The sequence below is a fragment of the Dromiciops gliroides genome, chromosome 5 (assembly GCF_019393635.1).
Source record: "Dromiciops gliroides isolate mDroGli1 chromosome 5, mDroGli1.pri, whole genome shotgun sequence".
Classification (NCBI taxonomy): domain Eukaryota; kingdom Metazoa; phylum Chordata; class Mammalia; order Microbiotheria; family Microbiotheriidae; genus Dromiciops; species Dromiciops gliroides.
Window position 1 is genome coordinate 197,843,793 of NC_057865.1, and position 26,607 is coordinate 197,870,399.

The window sequence follows — 26,607 nt, forward strand, 5'->3', positions numbered from 1 at the left end:
AGAGAGAGAGAGAGAGAGAGAGAGAGAGAAATTGAAAAATTCAATGCAAAACTATCTCTCGTCCCCCACCCCCTCCCCAATCCACAGCTCACCTACCTTTCTACCTTTCTTTTGTTCATGGGTAGACCTGAGTTCAGAGTGGAGATGATGATGGGTAATTCTTAAGTGTTAAGGTCTCTAAAATTATTTGACATTTTAATTGCTTATTTTTTTAATGTTTATTTTACCTTATGCAGGGTTATGCCTTCTGATTTTGTGGCTTCGATTGAAATTATTCTTTATCTGGCACATACTTATTTTTTTCTGAGCTTTCAGGTTGCTATGTTTGGTAAACATAACTACTCTGTCATTCTGCTGGTCATGTGATCTTATTCATTTTTTTAAAAAAGCATCCGACTTAATAGACCAAAACACACCCTTAAAGGTGCTGTTTCAACAAGGTATCTGTCATGTATATAATCTCATGGTATAAACTTCCTTGATGTAAGTACAGAGAAAATTTTATTCAATGATCCTGATATCAGCATCAAGTGAGGCATTAAATAAGGAAATGGTTCCTAAAAGTGCTTATGACCTATGCAGAATTCAAATGAACAGATATTCCCTATATATGGTGAAGTCCCCCAGACGATCCTATCTGTAGGTGACATGCAGATAGAATCAAATACTAGTATTCCAGAATCTTAAGATTTACAATTGTTCAAAAGAGATAAGCTGTCTTTATTTGGAAAACCAAAAGGAAGAAGAATGCCTATTTTTCAATCTGTGACATGCATTTAGATGAGCAGCCCATTGAATTAGACTATTAGCACATATATCTTGGATAGGCGATATAGTAAGACAATGGGCTCAACACAAAATTCTGTTGGAGAGGGTTATATTACATCTGGCAAATTCTGCAGCATTTCCAACAATCTCAAACTGCTCCATGACACAAAAACTCATCCTTTTAACAGTAATTTGAAGATAAAATAATATGAGCCTTCTTTATGAGACTCTGATTTGTTTTGAATTCAGTATATTTAAAGTGAGCCTTAATCCAATCAGGCTCTGTGTTGGGTGTTTTTGGCATTCTAACACACAACCACCTGGAACATGTAATTCAAAGATTTCCCCCCCAAATAAGTCTCTCTCTTGACCTCAAGTATTGTGGCAACATGAAGTCCACAAATATCCCTTTACATGGCTGTGATAAAAAAAAAAAAATCTGTTTACTCCCCCCCTCCCCCTTAAATGTCAATTTAGCAGAGGAGAATATAAATTTTTTGTTAGCTCTGAAGTACGTGTTAGATAGGTCTAAGGGGAGGGGGAAATCACCCCCTCAATTTAATTCAACAAATATTAAATGCTTGTTTTGTATAGAGAACAGTTGCTAGATATTAGGAATTACCTAAAAATCAGAGGAGACATGAACCCTGCCTTTCTTGGACATTGCAGCATAAAAGGAAGGGAGGGAAAAAACCCACAAATAACCGCAATACACACTATGACATCTCCCTTTCCCCCCTCCTTTCCCCACATAACTGGGAAAATAAAATGTCAGCATCCCCAAAGGGATAGTCATGGCGATGAGTGGGGATGGTGACTTGTTGAGATTAAAGACGTGAAGAAGGTCGGTGGGCAGAGGCGATCCAATGAAAACCCAGGAAACAGCCTAGAAAGATCGAAGAAGCCTATAGATTTGCCTGTCTGGTTGGAGAACCTGGGGGGGATCGGATCGCGTAAGCTATTCGAAAAGGACCTGAGGAATGACAGGAAGAAGAAGGGGGGTGGGGAGAGGGAAAGGGAGGGAACGGGAGAGAGAAAGGCGCCACCACACTTCCCTGCTCCAGGCAGCAGGTAGCAAGAGACCCAGATCGGAGCCGGCTGAAGCGCCTTCCACGGGAAAACCGGCGGCCCTCCCACTTGGGACAGTAAGTGACCCCGGGGACGGGCAGATTTCGGGGAAACGAAGGGTTGTCATCCTAGGATTCCCAGGCTTTTGTTTGCCTGCTCCTAACTTTCCTCAGGGACGTCGCGAAGGGAGCCGTCAGCCTTCCTGGCTGGCTGGATCAGGGGGCTCCCTGACTGCAAAATTCCCCATAAACGGGGATGGCGGCGGGGAGGTAGCAGGGGGGATGCCCGAACGACCCCCAAATTTCCTCTGTACAAACGAGGGGTTGCACTGGTTTGATGGCCTCGGAGGGGGTCCTTCCGACTGCAGACCCCGATCCTAAAAATCTAAAGCCTGAGAGCCTCAAATCCCATCCGTGGTAGCGGATCTCTTGGGTCGTGAGAGGATCTGACCTGAGGATCCCGCAGAAGGGACGCGGGAGAGGGGGGGCCGGAGGCGGGGCGGGAGATTCCCGATCCCCCAGGGCTGGGAGGCCCGGATAGGAAGGTCTTCTCCGACCCGGGAAGGGTCCCCGGAGACCGTGGGGTTGGAGATGGGCTTTTTACTGGACGGGTTGAGATTCCTCTGGAGAAGGGAAAGACGAGGGGACCTTTATTGAGGCGCCTTCCCCACCCCACCCCCGGCCGAAATTATTCTTATCGAAGGCGGCGGCCTCGGGGCGGCCTTTGGGGATCACGGCCTACACCTCCCCCGGCCCGTCCTAAGCTGCCTGAGGGCAGGGGTTACTACCCTTCTGGAGGGTAGGAGGTGCCTGCAGAGGCCGGGCTGGCGGCCGGGCCGGGCGGGGCGGGGCGGCTGGGGTGAGGAGGCTCCCCGGGTCACCTCCCTCTCCCGCCCCGCCCCGCGGCCGCCCCCGGCAGGCGGGTGGGTGAGTGGAGGGGGGCGTGGCTCCGGGGTGGCCGGAAGTCGGAAGTGTGGCCGGTAGGCGAAAGTGGCTGCCGTTGCCGCCGGGGTTGGCGGCAGGGGCGGGGGTGGGTTACCCCCGACAAACCGCCCATCGATCCCTCCGAGGGCCCTCCGGAAAGCCGCCGCCGGCGTCCCTATCCCGCTCCCCCCGGGGGCGGCTCTCCCGCTCCGTCCTCCATCATGTGGGAGGCGAATCCGGTGAGTGGCAGGGCGGGGCAGGGCGGGGCGGGGCGGCGCTGTGACTGGGTGCGAGAGGGGCGGGGGAGCCTTCGAATTCCCGCCCCCCCCCCTTCCCGGGCCCGGGCCCGGGCCTCGGGTTCCGCGTGCGAAGGGCCCGCGCCCCCGGAGCTTCGCCTGCCGCGCCCCGCCAAGCGCTGTCGCTGTCCTTGTCCCTCTGGCCCCGCAGCGTCGGGGTCAGTGCGGGGGTTGGGGGGGCCGGGCTCGGGCTCCTCCTTCTCCAGTGGCGATCTGCCGCAGAGGGACTTCTTTCTCCCTTTGTTGTCCCCGCTCCCCCAACCCCTCAGGGCTCGGACCCTGAAAAGAAAATTGGGTATCAGGTCCCGAATCTGCCATTTCTTAGCGGGCGACGGGGGGCGAGACGTGTCATCTTTCTGGCCTTCCATTTTCTCGTGTGTCAAGTGAGGCGGTGTAATAGGTGGCCTTTAAAGGCCCCTTCCCTCTCTAAATTGGCGATTTTACTTCTTTTTTCTCCCCACCCTGAAGAAGGGACCCCTTTCCTACAGGTGGATTTACAATCCCCCTTGTTCCTCTCTCAGCCGAATTCGCAGTCCCCCTCCTCTGACGGCTGGATTTGCAATCCCCCTCCCACGGCTAGATTTCAGGCTCCCTTGTTCCTTCCACAGCTGCATTCCCTATCTCCTTCTCCCCTCCCCCTCCACCCAGCTCACCTAAGGCTCACGTTGTTCTTGTTCGTTCATTCAGTCGTGGCCGATTCTTCATGACCCCCAAGACCATAGCACGCTAGGCCCTAAGGGAAAGCCAGAAGGAACCTTAAGAGGTCCAACACTCTCCCTTTACAAAGGAGGAAACTGGCTTCCAGGGATGAAGTCATTAGGTGCCTACTGCGCCAGGTACTGTGCTAAGGGATTTACCCAAGGTTACACATTAAGTAGAAAAATTAGGATTTAAGAACCCAGGTCTATCCAACCGGCCTTGGACCCGTAAAGAAGATATTACCCCTCAGACGTCGCAAGACTTTTATTTGGTAGTGAAGAAAGGCTATGAATTTGTCTTAAGGCAAAAATTTCATTTTGCAACAGAATTCTCCAATCACTTGGGAGAGATGATGGGAGAAAGAGAAGCTGTTTGTCTTTCAGCTTTTAGATGAAATATTTCTAGGCTTTTTCGTTTCATATGTCATTGAAGACCTGAAAAGTACTATTTACAAGTACCCTCCTCCGGTCCTCTTGATTTTGTTTATATGCCTTGTATCTTCTGCATTTTTTCTAGAATTTTCTTTTATTTTTACAGTTATTTTAAATGCTATATATTTTTTAAAAAACAGGTTTCCTTTCATAGGCTAAAAAATGCAGTAATCTGTTATTGGCATAGAAATCTAACGGCATGAATAAAGTTATGTCCTGCTTTTCTGAGTTTATAGTGAAATGACAAGGCATCGCTAGTTTAAAAAAAAGTCCAACTGATGTGTATTTACTTTGATACTCTGTTTACACACTATCATTAGCTTCTCTGATAGAACCTATTATACTTCCTCACACACACACAACCTGGGTTATGTGATATTTCTATTAAAGTGAGATAACTGCATCAAGAAGTTCCACCTCCTTGTTGTTAGCTTTACCAAATAGCAGAATATCTGCAGTGTTGGACAAGATTTATTGATTTGTCGTTATGACTCGATCCCAGTATGTTATTTAGTATTTTTTAAAAACAATTTATCTATGCACTTATAGTTCTGTTATATTAAACCTTCTTTTGTTAAGAGCATGCCATTTTTATCAGTTATTTTGCCCATTAGGATAAACCTCAGTAGATGCTCTAATCATATGTTCAGTTGTTTCAATAGTCACAATATATCAACCTGGCATTCTTATTTATGTTTAAATTATATACTTTTGTTAACTGTTATTGTCAACAGTATGTAGAACTTCCACTGGAAACCCTTCCTCCTCTGATAACAACATGCTTTGGCCTTTAATCAGACCTAATTTTATCTCCATAATCTCTGCTATACTGATTTTAATATTGTGAGAGTTTTTTTCCCTCCCCAAATCTGAATTTTCTATAGATAATTTTTATATTTCAGTATTATTTAACAAAAACTACCAGTGAATATCCTTTATATCTTTTGGTTATTTTCTCACTGTCCTAATACTGGTTTTTGGATAAAAATTGTTAATGAAAATAAGCTTTATCATATCAACTAATAAATACAAAGATGCATATAACAGTTTTAGTCATTTATCCATATTTTTTAAAAAATCGCTCTATAGCAAACTCAAAACCTGAACTCTAGAATCTTCATCTGAAAAATAATTATCTCAGATCTTAATTTTCTGGAAGGCTGATAGTCTTCTTTACAACTCATGCATTTTAAATTGGCTTCAAAGCATGAACAATCATGGAAATAGTCACACACAAACAAAATAAAAGCCATTATTTTTAAAGCAGGGTCTCTATCATGTGGCCCTAAGTGGGAGATATCAAACTACCAAGTAGAACATGAAGGTGACATTAACTCGTGCAAACAAAAAAATCATTAAATTAGAGAATATGGAAAAGATGCAAAGAATGACAATTTGGGTGGTTTTCAGTGTACTCAAAAGAAAATTTTTTAAAATTTGGGCAGGTTACCAGGGCAGTAAACTATAGTTTGCAGCAGTGTAAGCAGAATTTCCTACACACACTGTTTCAGGTCTCAATGTTTTAAAAAAAATTATTATTATTTAGTAACCTACTGTTGATTCTAACTAATTGCAATGCAAATCGGAACTGCAAAATTGTCTATTTCTTACATAATGTATGTATGGTGGGAATGGAAGAAAAGGTGAAAGAACCCAAACTTTTAGAAAATTCAAAATAAGGAATTCATATGAACCATTGTGAAAGTCGCCAGAGGAACAAGTGTTACTCTTTCTTCTTCTTGCAAATTAAGTGGAAGGCTAGTAAGATCCTGCATTCAGTTCGTCTCTGCCAGGCATTCTCCTACTAATCCTGAAGCACAAATGGTGCCTCGTTTTGGTTTCTCTATGGCACTGTTGCTCCTAGCATATGTGGGTCTGATCTCTTTCCCTAGCTCTTTTTTTTTGGGGGGTGAGGCAATTGGGGTTAAGTGATTTGCCCAGGGTCACACAGCTAGTAAGTTTTAAGTGTATGAGGCCGAATTTGAACTCAGGTCCTCCTGACTCCAGGGCCCGTTCTCTATCCACTATGCCACCTAGCTGCCCTCTTTCCCTAGCTCTTTGATGATAGATCATTGTTGTTTTTTTTTTTAATGTCTTTAATTTCCCCCAAGTACATTTAAAAAAACCATTTTTTTAACATTCGTTTTTTAAGTTTTGAGTTCCCCCCCCAAAAAAGTTTTGAGTTCCAAATTCTCTCCCCTCTCCCCAATCCCATATACATGTGAAATTATGCAAAACATCTCCATATTAGTCATTTTGTTAAAACCCTACCACCCCCCAAAATAGTGGAAAAAATATAGTGTGCTTCAGTCTGTATTCAGACAATGTTCTTTCTCTGGAGGTGAATGGTGTTTTTTCATCATGAGTTATTTGGGATTGTTTTTGATCACTGCGTTGCTGCGAATAGTTAAGCCATTCACAGTTATTGTCAAAAATACAATATTGCTTTTACCGTGTACAATGTTTTCCTGCTTTTGTTCACTTCACTCATTCTCCATAAATTCATGTAAGTCTTTCCAGGTTTTTCAGAAATAATCCTGCTCCTCATTTCTTATAGTACGATGACATTCCCATTACAAATACCAAAACTTGTTCAGCCATTCCCCAAATTATGGCCATCCCCTCAATTTCCAATCCTTAGCCACCACAAAAAGAGCGGCTAGAAATATTTTTGTATAAAATGGTCCTTTGGGATACAGACCCAGTAGTGGTATTGCTGGGTCAAAGAGCATGCAGAGTTTTATAGCCCTTTCCGAATAGTTCCAAATTGATCTCCAGAATGGTTGGCTCAGTTTTACAACTCCACCAACAATGCTTTAGTGTTCCAGTTTTCTTATATCCCCTCGAACACTTGTCATTTTCCTTTTCTGTTGTATTGATAGCTAGAAGTTAGTTTTGGCGTACCTGGCTGCTCCCAGTACCCTGGGTATAGCCTAGAGATGGGAATCGGTAGCCATTAATTAGCAGCCGATATTAGATGGATCCTACCGTGCTTTCGGAGGCAGAGTGAACACTCCCTGCCTGCTTCAGGGACCTGTGCTACATTTGGGCATTCAAAACTGTCTTGTAAAACTTACCCTGGGAGCTTGAGCGAATCCCCTGGAGCCAGTAGCCCACTTTTAAGACTCGTCCCTGGAAGTGAGCAGATCCTGTAAAGCCCCTTGCCCTCTTATCAGACGTGTGGGGAGGTGAGCGCATTTCAGAGCCCAGGAACAGCGGACCCTTGCAGAGCCTGTGGACTGTGGCGGAGCCGTGGATCGCGGACCCCGCGACAACGCGGACCCTGCGACTCGCGGACCCGGCGACTACTCACAGACCCCGCGGATCCTGGAGCCAGAGGCAGCACGTTGAGCTTTACGCTGGACAGCCTCTGTGCCCGTCTCACCAGCCCACTTTTGAGCTTATGGCTCTGCTGGCACTGGCATATGCGGCCATCACTTTTATTAATACCCATAGTACAGTATAGCTTCCATACATCACGGGGAAGGGGAGCCACAAAGTTTGGAGAAGGCACAGCATGGGGAAGAAGCGGCGGATCACCGCCGCCTTCCCTGACCCCGCCCGCACTTGTCCCACTACCTTTAAAGATCCATGTGAGAAATCTGCCTTAATTTCCTCCAGATAAACTGGAATATTATTTTTGCTGTCTGTTGATTGTAGGACAAGTACTCTATTAATGGTGGCGCTCCATCTCCAGGTATATAATCAATTTCAGCTCTATTGTAAAATCTGAATAATACCATGTTTAATGATCTGTGGAAGACCTAGTTTTCTTCCTAAAAATCATATGTATATTCTAAAGAAATATTAGATTTTATATTATTCATTCAGTTATCCACATTTGTATTATCCCATGGCAAAACTTTAACCTTAAGCTGCCTTTAACGTATTATGTGACATACTTGCTAGGCTGTTTCCCCTCTTCTGCTTCAAGAAGGAAGGAAACTTGATGTTAATATTAGCCCAAGCCTAAGATAACATTTACTATTTAAAAAAATAGGGAACAAAAAACCCCAAACCAGCACTACCCCAAAACATACATACACACACGTACTTCAACATTCCCAAGGTTGGGGCACAGGATCCCACGAATGTGAAAAACCAAAAATAACCCTAGACCCTACCCAAAACCTTTATTTTAATCATTCTTATCATGTTTATTTAGCACACAAAACAAGTAAAACAACACACTGCACCAATAAAAAAACATTATCCTTTCTATGACAGATTAGTATCTTGCATATGTATAGGGTATAGCAGGGCAGTCGGCTTCAGGTCTTTCCTTCTAGGAAAAGTGCAAGATACAAAAGATCACAGTGGAGAAAATTACGTGTCTGAGTCTAGATGGTAGAGAGACCAAGAAGATGTGGTCCCAAAGAAAGTGCTTATTGGTACTGAAACTTTTAACAAAAATTGTTTATAATAAATTTATGTATGTATGTATGGTAGTAAATTATAAGGTAGACTGATAATATACAGTATGTATGCAATTATGACCATTTTTTCTTTATATATTCCTATTGTCTGTAATTTTCCACAGTACACTGCAAGTCTCCAAAAATTCCCATTTAATTATCTATGGCTAACTGGTAAATAACCAAAACCATATATGTGAAACCCATAAATGTGGAGGGATGACTGTAACATATTCCAAAACCAAATAGAAATGCTGATTTGTGTTAGCCCTTCAATTAATCGAGATCACTGAGAATTAAATATTCATATATATAAACAAGAACAAAAGTGAAAAGACAAAAAAGAAAACATAAAAGTAGAAACATTTTATCTGCATACTTCATTTATTGATTCTGTCATTCAGCAAGCATTTATTCTGCACCTTTCTGTGCCAATGTGTTAAATGGATAGAAGCACAAAGAATGAAACAGTCCCTACACTCAAGTTTACATCCTATTGTTTTCATGTGCTGCTTACTTTATTCTGTATTAGCTCATAGATGTCTTCCAAAGGTTTTTAAATTCTTCATATTCATAATTTCTTATGACAGTAATATTTTATTACATCAATGTACCACAGTTTATTTAGCCATTTCTAAATCAGTGAACATATACTCTGTTTCTAATTCTTTGCTATCACAAAAAGTGCCGGTACAAATATTTTTATGTATATAGGACTTTTTTGTCTTTGACTTCCTTGCAGTATGTGCCTAGAAGTGAGATCTATGGGTCAAAGGATCCATCATGAATAATTTCTTTGAGAAAAAATTCTGAAGGTACTAGATGTGGTGAGTACTGAATAATGTCACAAAAAAGAAATTATATTTTAAAAGACAGAAAATTAGTCTTTTCTGCTGTGAGAATTATTCCTGAATCAGCTTTCTATGTACAGTGAGACAACAGACTTGTTAGAGCAAAGGTCAAAATTAAAGCTAGAAGAAAGAATAGACATGGGGAGAAAATGATTTGCAATTAAAAAAAACAAACCTGACCCATTTAAGCAATTTATTGACTTTGAAATATGGATCCTGAAGGAAAGGATATTGCTAATGATTGTAACAATTTCATAAGAAGTTTGAACGATGTAAATCAGTTGTCATCACAAGGGGACAGTAACAGTGACAGTATCCAAGAGCAACAAGCAGTATCTTAAGAGTGCAAACACACATGTGAAGTTGGAAGGAGAAAGACGGCAAATGATTATGATCAGTACTGCAATTCCCTCCTGCCCCCTACCCCCAAAAGACCCAACTCCATCAAGAATCGTTTTTAGGAAAAAATCAATTTAGATAAAGCTTGGCAAGATCAAATAAGATAAAATGCAATGCAATGCAAGCTTTAAAGTCCTAAATAAATGCTAGTTATTATTATTGTTGTTGCTCCTTATTATTATTGTTACATCCTAATAAATAGTTAAATGATAGAAAAATCTGTAAGGATTTTTAAAAATAACAAATTTTGCTATCAAGGACAATGGAGCTTATATTTGGACTCTTAACATCACAAACCTGCATGTGCTTGTGGAAAAAAGTGGAAGTGTCACTGAAGAATCAAAAGTGGGAAAAAATAGGTGTATGAGAGAACAAATGTAAGCAGAGAAGGCCTACCCTAGAGTCAACACAAATTTGAGGGTATTGAGAGATTTATTTTCAAGGTTTCTGAGAGTAGGGAAGTTATCAAAGGCTTGGCAAACATCTTGGAGCTTTTTTTGTTTTTTAAGGCAACTAAAAGGACACCAATACCTATATATCTCATATTTATAAAGTATTTGTGAGTAATCTCCACAAATAACAAGGTTGCTTGTCATGAGAGTTTTTGAAGAAAAGATACAGGCTTTTATGAACAGTATTATCACACAATTGACTGAAAGATGTCAGGAAACCAAGATGGTTCTGTGCTTAATGTTTGATTGTAAAAATGCATAAAAAGCTAATATTTAGCAACATTTTAAAACACGTGTCCTTTCTCTGTACATCTTAAAAAACAAGCATACAAATATTAGTTTACCAACATGTACAGATAATGAGGCGATGAACATCACTCATTTCTTTTCCTGTGCCTCAGAATTTCCATAGATATTTCTGCCTAATGAATTAATAAGAGATTTACAATAGCATGACATCTTATCCAAGCTACTTTGCTGTCTAATCCTTTCATTTTGCTTACCATGTTTTTACTATTTGTAGGAAAGAGAATATTGGGCAGGTAAACTTAATACGAAGATGGGTATTAGCTCTTTGTATAACTATACTGACAATTGAAATTATATTCAAACCTAGTGGTTTTTTAAAGTTAATTTTATTCACTGCATATAAAAAACCTTAAGTAAGTAGAGTCAGAATTTAAAGGCTTTGAAAATATTAATTAGATCTCCATTTTAATAATTAATAGAAAGACACTATTTGCATCCAGAGAAAGAACTGATAAATAGAAGTATATACAGAATCATTTTACATATACCTATTTGTGTCTAATGATGCCCATCTCTAGGTTGGGATGAAGAAAGAAAAGGAAATTTACATAATAAATTTGTTATATATTTTAAAAGAATAGCAAGTTGGACATAGAGTTCCAGTTCCATGTGCCGTCATTTAAAAAAAAAATTATACTGTGTTATGGAAATGTTTGTTTAATTCCACAAATAAAAATAAAATAAAATTTTAAAAGTAGTATCGATGGAATTAGTCTAAGAAAGTTAGTTTATGCTTTTAATGAAGAAAAAGACTTTCTGAATGAAAATCAGAAGAGTGTAAGAGTGTGTGGTGGACATGAACAAACTGTAACACACAGTATGAACAAAGACTAAAAGATGCCTTATGTAAAATGCATAAGTGAAAAAGAAAATGAGCTGGTCATAGTGTTAGGAGAGTAATGATGATTCACTAACAGCCCTCATGCTCTGTTTGCATCCTTGCTATCATAAGAGAACTTAAAAAGCACCATTTCTTGCCCCCACCCCCCACTCCCACCAGTACATTGGATGTAGTGAACTTTAGGTAAGGCACAGGCAAAATTCCCACAGAATGGGTAGGCATGAATGACTTGTGATCTGCATTGTTGGAAAGAACACTGTGGTTACAGTGATGGAATCACAGATAATATGTGAGCATTTTGAATATTTCATCACTTCTTTTGATGCAATAAAGTGTTAATATACTTACCATAATAGTTGGACATATAGACTATTTTCATCATTTTGCTATTATAATTAATGCTACTAGAAATAGTTTTCCTTTGTCTTTTCTCCTATCTCTAGGGTATAAATATAATTATTATAAATTTATATAAATATTATATGTTGTATTTATAATGTTATACATCATATAATGCTATATGGAATATATGTTATGAATATAACATTACTAATGATAGGTTATAGTATTGGAATCATTGGGAGGAGAAGCAGGAATAATTTATTATATATTATTATATGTAGCAGGCACTGTGCTAAGTACTTTCCAAATATCTCATTCCATCCTACAACAACTCTTCAAGATAGGTGCTATTATTATATTTCCTATTTTACCCTTAAAGAAACTGAGACAAACAAAGGTTAAATGCCCTGCCCAGCGTCCTGAAGCTAGTAAGTGCCTGAGGCTGCAATTGAACTCATGTCTTCATGACTCTAGGCCCCAGTACTCTATCCATTGTACCACCTAACTAGTTCAAAGAGTGTGAGGATTTTTATAATTCTTATTGTATAATACCATATTTTTAGAAAAAGCAAACCACTAACAATGTATTAGTAGGCTAATTTTTCCATCACAATACCAGTATTGAATTTTAGCACTTTCTACTGTTTGTAAATTGGGGAACCAAATGGTATTCCTTTTTAAAAATTTTCATTTCTCTGAACATGTTTTTCAGGAGATTGTTGATATTTGTATTTAAAGCACAGAGCATTTGTGGAGTATGGACAATATATGGGTAAAGAGACTGTCAATAATTACAAATATATGTACATGTAACATATGTATGTGTGGCAAATTCTGATTATTCAAGACTGAATAATCAGTCTTGGTATTTTATTATCTTGTTTATTGATTTTCTCATAATTAAGTTAAGAAGTATTACATTCTTGCACTTTGGCACAAAACCTAATATAAAAGTAACAAAAGCATTTGGCAAACTTTCAATAGTAATGCTAAATAAGATGGTATCTTTATTTCACAACCTACTGCAAAATAAATTTCAGTATAAGATGAGTAACTTTTGGACCATGTCTGAGGGTATTTCATGGAATCCAAGAAACTTAAGGGAGGAACCTTAAAGATCATCTAGGCCCATTTGCTCCAGCATTTTTAATGAATGGTTATTCAGCTTCATTTTGAGACAGCATGTTTCACTGTTGGATAGTCCTAATTGTTAAAACAGTTATTAGCTTTATATTGAGCTTAAATCTCTTTGCCTTTAACATTCCACCTTCAATTTCTACTGATCTACATCTTGCCATTTGGAGCTATACCACATAAACCTTTTATGCAGTAGCGCATCAGATATTTAAAGACAGCAATCAGGTACCCTGTAGCCTTTCTTTTCTTGAGGGTACCAAAATGAGCAAGAAAACTGTTAAAACACTATCGTTTTCAAATCTGGCCTCAGACACTTGACACTTACTAGCTGTGTGACCCTGGGCAAGTCATTTAACCCTCCTTGCCCTGCAAAACAAAAACAAAACAACAACAACAACAAAACACCCCACTGTTCTTCCCAAAATATCACCCTGAGGCTTAGAACTTAGGCTGAGTGTTCTAGGAAAACAATTGGATAGCTATACTTCTCCATTATTTGTGCCAATGGATAGAGAGAGAGCACCAAGAAACCAAACTCTAAATTTGCAAAGAGTCCTGTGGTCATTTTGCATATTGAACAAAATGTAGATTCAACTTTATTCCATTTCCTTTACTCCTCTCCTCTCCTTTTTCATTCCATTCTGTTCCATTCCCTTCTTTGTCCTTACGAACCATAAGATCACTAAAAATATGAACTCTAGTAGAAAAGAAAGCAGATAACAAAATTTAAAAATAAATTTTTAATAATTTAAAAAAATATAAAAAAATAAACCAAAACAAAACAAATTTTAAAAAGAAAAGAAAGCAGATATAGGAAAGCCCTAAAAGGTTACTAGCCATCCTGAATAATCAGTCTTGGAATTTAAAATATTGGCTGTGATAAATAATGTCTCCTTAAACACGGAGCTAAATGGATCCAAATCTTAAATCCCTTAGCCCTTGATAGTTGTGATTATTTTTCTCTTACAATATTTTAATTGTCTTCAATTTTAAAATAGGAAGAAAGCTCCTCCAAAATTTCTGCTTCCCTTCTCCTTTCCTGAATTATAAGCACTTGGATTTTTATAGAGAAAATTTCATTTGAAAAATGATGATGGGCACTACTTTTTTTTTCATTGCTCAGATGTATTTGGTCTTAATTTATAACTCTGGATTCTTTTGGGAAAGCATAAAAGCACATGTTAAAATGGAAAATTTCTGGCAAGTATACCATTTCTGTTATTGGTATATGATAAATTCATTTACCTGATTACTAAATATTATAACAATGAAATCTGACATTTTGAATTTTTTGTTTTAGTTAGACTAAATAGGTAGATGTGAGAGCCTTAGTGGGAAAGACCCTTGAAATGAAATTCATTGCAAAGAAAAAAATTGTCTTGACATGACATTTTTCAAATCGCTGGTCATTAATGAAATCTCTCTCTCCCTTTCTCTTTGACATTTCAGGCAATGTTTCACAGAGCAACAGAAGAATTCTGTTCCAAGCCAAGCAACAATGCAATGAATGAGATGGACACATCAGATACTCAGTGGGGCTGGTTTTACTTGGCAGAATGTGGGAAGTGGCATATGTTTCAGGTATCTCCCCTCCTTTTGTTTAGCAGAAGGGTTTTAGAATAGATATTGAAAGACTTCCAGGAAAATTAGTATGAGTGCATTATCTGAAAGAAATTAATAAATTAATGGAATAGAGTAATTTACCAAAAATCAATTTGATGAATGCTTATACTATTTCTTTTGGAATTTGTGTTTTGAGAATAATAATAATATAGTGTTGACAAATTTGAAGCTCTACAGGTTTAGATTTTATGGGTGGGTGAAATTTTTCATACCTTAATATAACTAGTTTGAACCACCTTATAAAGTGACTTTAAAGACTGTAAAATGCTGGACAAAGTTAGGGTTCTTTCCTTGAAACTAAAAAAGACAGACCAAGTGATTTTTTTTTTTGTTATATTTGCCACACTCCTGAAATATGGAGTGCAAGAATAGATGATCCATCTTTATTATTTGCTTATCTCTGAGATCATATTAGTGTCTCTTTCACCAAACTATTGCTTTGTTCATCTAGTAAAATACAACTTTCTGGTTTGTTTTGAAGCCGGACACCAACATTCAGTGTTCAGTTAGCAGTGAAGACATTGAAAAAAGCTTCAAAGAAAACCCCATTGGTTCTATCTCTTTTACTACTTCCAAATACAGCTACAAGTTAGACTTTTCAGGTATGTTTCCTACCTAATAATTGTGTTTCTACAGCATTCATGTTGATGAGGTTAAGTCCACAACAGTAAGGATTTTCAAAATTAGCTAGTCTAATTGCAAAATAGTGAAATGTTTATGGTAATATGCAAAATATGAAGAAAAACTGTAGTATTTAATAATACCTACTTAACGGCTATTTAATTTCTTGATGATGGATAGAATCATAGAATCCAAGAATTGCAAGAGACTTCCAAGGTTACCTACTCCAAACACTAAACTAAAGAATGAATACCCTGTTTAATATCCCTGACATGTGATCATCTATTCTATTTCCTCCAGTATCAGGGAACACACTGCCTCCCAAAGCAATTTATTCCAGTTTGTACAACTCTAATTGCTAGGCCATTCTTCCTTCTCTTAAGTTGAAATCTTATTGATTTAAAATCTGCCTCTCAAAGCACAGTATGAAGACATTGTCATATATAAATAGATAATATGTATACAGATTGTAATATACCTTGAGTTCATGTAGCACCACTCTTTCACTCATCCTCCCAGCATCCTTCAGGAGCAACAGTAAAATCAGGAGCAAATTTATCTTTATCCTTGTTGTAAAGAAGAAATGAGAGGTTTTAAGTGACTTGTCAATAACATAGTATCAAACCAAATCAAATATAGCTCTCTGGAATTTACTGCAAGACTATACTGTAATTAATTTTAGTTTTTACCACTATCTTTTTCCTGTGACTCTCACACATTTACTAGCTAATCTAGAAATCATTTATGTTTTTGATTTCATTCATGACACATATACATTATCAGGTATAGTGTGAAGATTCGATTAGAGTTGATTGCTATTATTGTAAGTTTCTAGCTCCAGCCAGCTGTTTTCTTCCTAGAGCAAAATAATGTAATAATTGGAAGCTTTTAAAAACAAGAATACATTTTGATTATTATGCATCTCAGTTTTCTTTACCTGTTATTGTAAGTAGCGACTTATATGGCCAACTTAGTAGTGTTTCATGGTGGTATCAGTAATAAAATTTGGGAGAGGAATAGTTAGAACTGAGAGACTTGAAACAGATAAATACCTTAAAAGTTGTCATTACATTGAAGTATTTTTACTACTTCCTTTTCTAATAGCCCACTTTACCAAGATACATTTTCTACTCAGAGCTCTCCATAAATTGTTGATACCTTTAGGAAAAATAAACAAGTAGTTGGTTGCCAAAATTGTCTGTGGATTGTTTTTCTGCTGAATATTCAGCAGGAAGATGTCAGGTAGAATTAATCTTCTGTATGGATTCTTTTGTGGGTCAGTACTGACACAGTATGACTTATATAGATACCATTCCTCAGAAATTATAGTAAGCCATATATTACCATTCATCTCATCAATTCCAATTCAGTAGAATATATCTATCAAAGAGGAGGGATCCTATATAATGATAAAAGTACCATCAACTCTCTATTTTTTAAAGGGCATATAAATAAACACCATGAGTAAACATTTCACAATCATCTACCCCTTGCCTCCTGCTACTTACTAGCTTACTGAAATTCTCTTCTATAAACCTGACTGAGAATTATAGGAAATAGATAAAAGGCATACAGAATTAGAGACACATATAAGTATAATCTTACTTGCCACCTATGTAATAATGTTGCCAATATAATTGGCACAGGGAGAATTCAGGGAGAAAGAAGGTACCTTTTTTATTTAATACTTCACAACTGATTTATAAGATTTAGAATTGGAAATGACTTTAGTGTTCATTGAACTCAACATTCCTCCCTATTTTATTGATGGTCCAGAGAGATGAGGTAATTTGCTTAAAGTCTCGTGACTGGTAAGTATAGAGCTGGTATTCTAATCCCAGTCTTTTAATTCCACATTCAGGGTTCTTTCCATTTTGCATTACATTGTATTTGTCCAGACATATGGGCCACTTTCTCTTGGAACTACTGAGTAATTCCGTGCAGCATGTGTATTGGCCAAGATCTTACAGTGTCTCAGATTCACTTCTCAGCTTTGGTTGTTATGTAGAGAAAGACTTAGAGACCATACCTTGCAGACATGGGGGATGGGAGAGGAAGAAATACAGCCTCCCCCACCTTTTTAAAATTTAAAAGTCTTTGTATAATTTTTATGGCCAAAGCCATGTTCTGTTACTTCTTTGGTTTTAACTTAAAATATATGGAAGAGGGAGCAAATTCCATGAGTCTTGTATCTTTTGGGGGGGGCGGGGCAATGAGGGTTAAGTGACTTGCCCAGGGTCACACAGCTAGTGTCAAGTGTCTGAAGCTGGATTTGAACTCAGGTACTCCTAGATCCAAGGCCAGTGCTTTAATCTACTGCCCTGCCTCTGTCTTGTATCTTTTTAATGTTATACATTACAATCATGTTAAACATATTTCCACATTGGTCGTATTGTGAAAGACAAATCAGAACAAAAGGGGAAAACCTCGAGAAAAGAAAAAAACAAAAAACAACAAAAAAGTGACAATAGTATGCCTCGATCTTCAGACTCCATAGTTCTCTCTCTGACATCTTTTATTCTTTAGCAAAACTTTTTAGGGCATTGAATGAAATTGTTTTCATACAGACAAGAAGATTTGGCACTGTGATTACATTCTCATATTATTGCTCTAAATTTCCCGAAAGTTAGGGCTTTTATATCTTCGAGACACTTTTGTATCTTAAATGTGATGCAAAAAATGAAGGACCTAGTATCACAGGTACTATGTGAAATTAACCTCTATTATATGAGCCTAATCTAAGCAATGAAGATACAATCCTTTGAAGAATCATTTTATGAGATAATTAATAGGCATGAGATGAAGGTCTCTGCACCCTCCCCCCTCCCCAAAGTACTCCAAACTATTCTCAAAGCACCATCATTCCTGGTTGAGATATAATGCTTAAATGTCTTTGTGGAAATATTTTACAGGTTTGCATTTGTTTGATTTTCTTTTTCGTTTCTGTAATTCAGTAATGAAGCAAATGAATCTGACGACTGGAAAACAGCGCTCCATAAAACGAGCCCCCTTTTCCATCACAGCATTCAGGTAAGAATAAAGAGAATCAGAATACAGTAGTTCCCCCTTCCCGTCTCCTCCCCCTTCTTATCTGGGGGAATAGTACTGAACTTTTACTGCCAGTCCTCTCTTTAACTTTTAACATCTTATGTTAACTTTACTGTCCCTAGCCCTGGCGGCAGTGCTCAGCGGCTTTCCTCCACAGCTCCCCACCAATTAAACAAACAAACAAATAAGTGAATGAATGAACAAACAAAAAAATTAAAACCTGAAAAAAAAAAAAAGGAATCCCCCCCCCCCCAAAGAGCCCTCCTAGTAAAACCAGAACTCACGAGCAGTCCACCGCTGCCGCCTCTGCGGACCTCCGCTGCCGGACCTCCGCTGCCGGACCCCCGCGTACCCACTGCAACAGCAGGGACTGCTGCAGCAGAAAGATCTTTGTTGCGGCTTGCCTCTCCGCGCCCATTCGCCTCAGTCTCGCTTCTGTCTGTGGGTGCTAGGTTAGGCATGCCTGTCCCTGGTCCCCACTCGTCCTGTGCTTGACCACCGTTATCTGGGGAAAGCTAAACTATGGGTAAGGGGGAACTACTGTATAGTTTGTAGGGGGGGTTAATGGAAAAATACTTTTCCTACCACCTCGCTCTTTTTTAAAACTTTAAAAGTATTTTATTATTTTCCAGTTACATGTAGAGATAGTTTTCAACATTTGTTTTTATAAGATTTCTAGTTTCACAATTTTCTCCCTCCCTCTCCCCTCCACAAGACAGCAAGCAATCTGATATAGGTTAAATATGCACAATCACATTAAACATATTTCTGCATTAGTCATGCTGTGAAAGAAGAATCAGAGCAAAAAGGAAAAACCTCAAAAAAGAAAAACAATAAAAAATAGAAATAGTATGGTTCAGTCTGTATCCAGATTCCATAGTTCTTTTTTTTCTGGATTTGGAGAGCGTTTTCCATCATGAATCCTTTGGTGAGAAGAGTCAAGTCTATCACAGTTGATCAACACACAATGTTGTTGATACTGTGAACAATATTCTCCTGGTTCTGCTCATCTCACTCAGCATCAGTTCATGTAAGTCCTTCCACCACCTCTCTTTTTAATTAAACTCAATAAAACACATTATAGCACCTTGTTTAATGATAAGTAGTGACTCAGTGTATCCATTACGAGTGCTGGAGTCAGAAAGACCTAAATTCAGATTTGACCCCAGGCACTTGCTAGAAGTCTCACCCTAGGCAAGTCACTTGACCCTGTTTGCCTCTGTTTTCTCAACTGCAAAATAAGCTGGAGAAGGAAACAACAAAGCACTGTAGTGTCTTTGTCAAGAAAACCAAATGTGGTTAGGAAAGTCAGACCCAAATGAAGGAAAACAACAACAGTGTACCCATCACATATGAAATAAGATCATAATATGCTCTAGCATTGTTCATCTTTCCTATAATTCTTATCTTTTCTGCATTAAAAAAATTCTGGAACAGATTTTATGGTCCTTAAAAACTACTTTGATAATCATGTTAAGCTTGTGAGGTGAGTTTCAGGAATGGGGCTAGAAGGGACCTTTTGAAACCTTTAACAATACCTCACACTTACATAATGCTTTCTAGTTACAAAATGTCTTTCATTATTTCATTTGCTCCTAACAACAATAGCACTGTTTTACCTAAAGCAAATATTATTATCAAGATTTCAAAGATGAGGAAAAACAATAGGACTTTCCAAGGTTTGAACCTAGAATTGAAATGATCCTTCCACAATACTCTCCTATCTCTCATCCATCTGAACCCTTACATGAATTGTCTGTGTTACTTTGAACTCCATTTACTTAAGGACAAAAATAAAAATACTGAAGGAGTTCCAGGAAATATGCCAAGTTAGTCAAATAATTTTCCTTGTGGTATAGCAGAAGCACAGATTCCTGTTTTAAGGTGTTGCATTTCAGAAACATTTTCCTTTTTGCCTAATTTTTCTTAGAGAGATCTTTTCTGGACTCCAAAAAAGAGGATAACAAATCCTAGAGAAGGAAAATAAATATTTTTGGTTATTTACATCAAATAGGATAATGACTCATCAAGCAAGTGTTGAAACCCCTTGTCTTTCCAGGTCATTTAAAATTAAACTGAATATCATATTAGAGAATGATCTGTAAAAAAAAAAGCTATGTGCTATTTTTTCTCTCTGTTATTTTTTTCAAATGATAAACATTTATGTTCTTTCCCTCACACCTCACCACTGGAGAAAATTTTAAAAAGAGAAAATAGAAAAACGAAACCCTTGTAATAAATATGCATAGTCAAACAAAACAATTTCTCACATTGGTCATGTTCAAAAATATGTCACATTTTAAAAAAATATACGTCACATTTTGCCTATTTAGTCCATCCCCTCTCTGTCAGGAAGTTGGTACCATCAGTTCTCTGGAATTCTGGTTGGTCTTTGTGTTGATCAGAGTTCTTCAATCTTTCAAAGTTGTTCGTTCTTACAGTGCTGTTATTTGAGGATAAATTGTTCTCCTGATTCTGCTTACTTCACCCATTATCAGTTCATATAAGGTTTATTAGACTTTCCTAATACCATCCCATTCATCATTTCTTACAGTATACTACTATTCCATTATATTTTTATGTCATAATTTGTTCAGCCATTCTCCAGTTGACCCTTTAGGGTTTTTTTGTTTTTGTTTTTTACTTTTTAGTCTTTTGCCACCACAAAAAGAATGGCTGTAAGTATTTTATACATATTGGACTTTTTTTTTCTTTGATCTCTTTGGAGACTAGTTATTGTGGTATAAGTGGATTTCATGGTATGTGTAGGTTAGTAACTTTTTGGACTTCCAAATTCCTTCCTAGAATGGACAGTGAATTCATGTGCCTGCTTTTCTATAGCCTCTCCAACATTTGTCATTTACATTTTTGTCAACTTTGCCAATCTGATTAGTGTGAGGTATGATTGTAGAACTGCTTTAATTTTCATATCTCTAATTATTAGTAATTTGGAACATTTTTTTCATATGGTTATTGGTAGCTGAGATTTCTTCCCTTGAATATAGCAATAGTCCTTGTAAATTTGAATCAATTTCTTTTATGTCTTGGAAGTAAAACTGTTGTCAGAAACTTGCTATAAAGATTTTTCCCCCTTAGCTAACTAGTTTCCTACTAACCTTAGTTGCATTGGTTTTGGTTGTGCAAAACCTTTTAAATTTTACTTAATCAAAATTATCCAATTTATCTTTTGGGATCTTTTATGTCCCTTATTTGATCATGAACTGTTCCCCTATCCTTGGATCCAAAAGGTAAATGCTTTCTTACTTTCCTAATTTGTTTAGGATGAGATCATTTATAATTAAGTCATGTATACATTTAGAGCTTGTCTTGACATATGGCTAAATGCTATTTCTAAAGAGAAATTTTGGAAAGATTGCAAGTTGTTTTTTATACAGCTTTCTATGATTTTTGTTTATATTTTACTATAATTGCTTATTAAATGTTATTGAGGATCCTTCCAGATACATGACAATATAGTGGTGATTATAGAAATTATATGGAATATAGAATGTTAATCTTTCTTCAAAGAGCTTATAATCTGGAGTAAAATGTGAACTAAGAATAAAAAAATCAATTTAATACATATGCAAATAGTACATTTGGTTTATGGAAAGCTTCTAAATGGAGTCACATATTTTTTCTGTTTCATTAAGGACAATTTGAGAAAAATACAAAGGTAGGATTGGAATGGAGAGTAATAGGTTGGGTAGTAAGGAAAAAGGGATGTATGATGACTTTAGAATGCTATAGAAGAGGGATTCTTAACCTGGGGGTTGTGAACTTGCTTTTAAAAAATATACATATGTTTGTGTCTGTCTATCTCTCTATTATCTATCTATCTGTATGTATGTGTATGTATTTTATTTTATGCATTTAAAAACATCATTCTCAGAAAGGGGACCATCGTCTTCACCAGACTTGCCAAAGGGATCCATGACACAAAAAAGATTAAGAATCTCTGTTATAGAGCATGAAAGTTTAAAATTAGAATCTGATTATTCTTATTCTTAGAGTAAAATAGAGGATTTTGTAGATTTTCCATGTTTTTTCCATCTTTCAACAAATATTTGAATGATATACGATATGCAAATCACTCTTGCCTATTGCTATAGGGGATACAGTGATAAATAAGAGACAATAATTGTCTCTTAATATCTAGTAGACCTTATTATCTAAGCAGAAAAGATAAGAAATATATATATATATATATATATATATAACATTTTGGGCTTTTAAAATTGTTACAGTTATTAATGCAAAGCGATTTGGAGGTTCAGAAAATTACTTCTGGTTGAGATGATCAGCAAAGAATTCATGGAAGAGGTGGAATGTGAATTGGGCCTAGAAGATATGAATAGGATTTTAGTAGGTGAAGGTGGGTAAGGAGAAGAAGCTATTCCAGGTGGAGAGCTGAATAGTGTAGAAGTTGAAACCACAAGATATATTTGGGTAATGGCCTATAGTCTCATTTTGACAGAATAAGAGAAATGAGTAATGAAGAAATCAGTAGTGGCAGATAAGGCTGGGATGATAGGGTGATGTTGGGTTATGACAAGCTTTGAATGCTAGCCAAGGCCTCAGATTTTATTAAGCTGACAAAGGGGAACCCTGGAGGCTTTTTAAAGAGAGAAGACTCTTAGCTACATTTGTCTTTCTCTTTCCTTGTAATCCATTTCTGTAGCAGAACAACCTGAGAATTTGCTAACACCCGGGCAAGTTATAACCAGATATATTGGTTTAAAACAGATTGCAAACTCCTTCAAGGCAGAGATAATTTTGCTTTTGTCTCTGTTTCCCTAATGCCAGGCACAATGCTCTACACATAGTAGGTGTATAATAAATATTTGTTGAATTGAATTGTAACTTGCTAGTTGGCTTTGAAAACCTTCCACCAAATTCCTACTCTGGGGCTTCAGGTTTCTCTAAAACCCAGAACTTGAGGATTTAGTGCCAGAAGAAAGCTGGCAGATAGTTACAATCAGTTTCTAATGTGTGGCGTTTTGTTTTGTTTTGTTTTGTCGTTGTGCTTGAAGTTATATCTGTGAGAATGAGGCTATTCCTGTACCATCCCATTGGGAGAATGTGAACACTGAAGAACCCTATCAGGTAAGAGCAGAATTTTAGTGCTGAATCTGCACAACAGAACTTGTCAAAGAATGAAAATACTGCACTGAAATTATGCAAACCTCTTTTCCAGCTTATTCCTTTGCACAAGCAAACGAATGAATACAACGAAGTTGCCAATCTCTTTGGGAAAACCGTGGACAGCAACCGAATTAAAAGAATTCAGAGGATTCAGAACCTTGACTTGTGGGAGTTTTTTTGCAGGTGAGATGATTTCTTAGGTGAATCTTCTCCTGAGCATAATAATTGACTACATGTATTAAGGGTATGCATACACAAGTGTTTAAAATGCATTTCATTTTTTAAAACAGCAAAAAAAGAAAAAAAAAAAGAAATCCTGTTATGTGACTGTAGCCTTGCCATCCTCTTCTTGTTTTGTCCTTGTTGCTTGGTGCTCAGGTTTGTATTGACCTAACGATGAATAAAAGTTCTTTTTCTAATTAGGTGAACTATAGAAAACTGCTTGCTATTGCATGACGTGATATTTAAAACTCTAATAAGCACTTTCGCCTTTGCAGATGGAGTTAATGTAATTAAAAACAAATCCATCCTATCTGAAATTTGATATTGAAAAAAAGAATTTGAGGATCATTGTAGCTTTGTCGACATGAATTTGGCTCAGATGTTTTTATCACTATATTTTGCTTCAACACAGAAGACAAACTAAATTCATAACTAAGCCGAGCAAACTCATAAACCTTCTGTAGTGACAGTAGTATAGAGAGCAGAAAGGAGTGATTGCAACTGATTGATGGTACATGCAGCCTTGTACTTTTAGAGTTACTTTTAAAAGCAGAGAAAGGTGTATATCTTTAGTAAGTTGGTGCCAATGTTATCTACTAAATTCACTCTGAATTGTATTTAGCGAATTCATTTAATAATGGTAATCAATGCTTGTCTTGTTTATTTGGTTCTGCTTTCTTCATTATGCATCACTTCATACAAGTGTTCCCATATTTCTTCGAATTTATAGTCATTCGTAATGGCACAGTACTTTCATGTCACAATTTGTTCAACTATTCCCTAGCCATTGGGTGACTAATTTATTTCCAGTTTGGGACTACTAAAAATAGTGATACTATGAATATTTTTATACAGGTAGTATTTTCTTGCTATCAGTAACCTTGGGCTATAAACCTAGTGGTAGAATAAATATAATTTTGGGGGGGTATAATTCCAAATTGTTGAGAACAGTCAGTTAACTGAGCGTTTGAATCAATTTTCTGTGTGAAATTTTAAAAATTGGGGAGATGAATTTTTTTGTTGGAAATTTTCATTTTCTTTTGGAGAAAACTCTAAATAATTTCCTATTAGTTATTTAACTAAGATTTGCATTTGGGTAAGGGAAATAGACTGATTTCTGGTTACTGAAGGACAGAAATGTTTTGAGACTTAGAAATTTGAAGGTATCAGATCTCAATTAATTACCTTTAGTGTAGTGAAACTGGCTCTGTAGTTTTCTCAGTATTCTTTTTTCAGGTAAGAATAGACATCAAATATTGCAAACTCCTCCAAGGAATAAGTGATTAACATTCATCTTGAAAAGAACGAAGGACTGGAAATTTAGTGACAGTAACGTCATGCATGAATTTCTAGGCTTCAGTTTCCTCATTTGTAAATGAGAAGTCTGAACTAGATGCTGTAGTCATAACATTTGAGAATTGGAAGGAATCTTAGTAGCCATGTAGTCCTACTCATGCATGTAAGGAATACCAGTTATGGCCCCCCTGGTAAGGGGTCATCCAGTCTCTGCTTGAAAACCTCCCAGGAAAAGGAACTTACCACTTCTCAAAGCAGTCCACCCTCTTAGGGACAACTTTAATTGTTAGGAAGCTTTATCTAACCTAAATTTGTTTCTCTGTAGCTTCCACTCACTGCTCTTGGTTCTGCCTTCTGGAACCAAACAGAACAAGTCTTATTATCTTCCCTTCACATGAAAACTTTCAAATACATCAACAGGGCTGTCATATCCCTTGCTACTTGCCATTCAAATAATCTGGTTCATTTTATTATTTTCATACTAACGTCTAAAATGTAAAAAATTGGGATTTGGGGGGTTGTTAATGACAAAGCTTTCTTAGTACTAGTATTTTTGCAATGGGATTTGACTTGTAAGAACTTACATATGGGTTTGCTTCTGTTTGGTAGCTGCACAAGCAAATTTCCATATGTCTAAAGTGACCTGAATTGATGCAAGTTTTATTGCAACAGCAGTTATGTGAAATAAGTCACTTTTTTTTTTTTTTTTTGGTGAGGCAATGGGGGTTAAGTGACTTGCTCAGGGTCACACAGCTAGTGAGTGTCGAGTGTCTGAGGCCGAATTTGAACTCAGGTACTCCTGAATCCAGGGCCGATGCTTTATCCACTGTGCTACTTAGCTGCCCCATAAGTCACTTTTCAATTTGTTTTTGTTCTATTTCCCTTTTTTTGAGGTGACAATAACTGACTGTACCAGTAGCCTTCAGTTTTTCAGGTTTATCCAACTTTCGATTATGTGATTCTCTTTCCAAATGATAGATTTCAAAGCTTCTTCCCCATTTTACTTTGTATTCTCTGTGGATAAACTAAAGGCTTATGTTAGATGAGCTAATTATTCCTTAATTCAAATTTAGCAAACATTTATTAAACATCTGCTCTGACCAGAGCCATTTTATATTTTTTGTGTGTTTTATGATCACCATGGCTAAAACAAAAGTCATCATCTTGAAGCCAAACATGTGATAAAAAGCTTCTCCATACTTAGGCAGATTCTGAGGTAGCAAATGTGTTTTTATTTCATAGCCCTTGATCACAATCTTTTCACTTTGGTAGAACCCATCATAGCTTCTATTTCACTGGCATATCCTCTGATATGCTCAGGGTCCCTTTTATATAAGTACACATCAAAAGACTTTTGAGAATGATTCAACAATTGAGTGCACATTGACTAAGCATCTGCTATGTCGAAGGCATCATGCTATGTATTGGGGGTGCAAATAAGAAAAGTAACAGCACCTTCGAGAGGCTTATCGACTTACCCCCTTACCCAGCTGCCAATGTATACCCAGCTCATCCCCTATTGTTTAAAAAAAGTCAAAGCAAAAACAAAAACAAAAAAAACCAACCATTCATTTGACCTTGGCATCCCATCAAGCTATCTCTTTTCACAGCCAAACAAGTAGAAAAAAGCCATATAATTCCTCCCCTCCTATTTACTTGTCTACCCCTTGTATTCTGGATGTGGACTTCACCACTAGACTAAATTGACTCTCTCCAAGGCT

At 37.5% G+C, this 26,607-nt stretch overlaps 1 protein-coding gene across 3 annotated transcripts in view; it reads left to right on the plus strand.

The window, feature by feature from the left end:
- The first annotated feature begins 1,323 nt into the window (after positions 1 to 1,323).
- Positions 1,324 to 26,607, plus strand: part of PARP11 (poly(ADP-ribose) polymerase family member 11) — a 36,771-nt gene continuing 11,487 nt past the window's right edge. The window contains exons 1-7 of one of the 3 annotated variants that reach the window (XM_043968588.1): positions 2,806 to 2,998; positions 9,343 to 9,427; positions 14,381 to 14,512; positions 15,036 to 15,156; positions 18,130 to 18,205; positions 23,257 to 23,329; positions 23,421 to 23,551. In XM_043968588.1, the coding sequence (XP_043824523.1) occupies positions 14,384 to 14,512; positions 15,036 to 15,156; positions 18,130 to 18,205; positions 23,257 to 23,329; positions 23,421 to 23,551 (530 nt within the window). In that variant the 5' untranslated portion in view covers positions 2,806 to 2,998; positions 9,343 to 9,427; positions 14,381 to 14,383. Of the gene's footprint in view, positions 1,914 to 2,805; positions 2,999 to 9,342; positions 9,428 to 14,380; positions 14,513 to 15,035; positions 15,157 to 18,129; positions 18,206 to 23,256; positions 23,330 to 23,420; positions 23,552 to 26,607 lie in introns of those variants that run through there. The other 2 variants (XM_043968586.1, XM_043968587.1) reach the window with 2 other exon arrangements.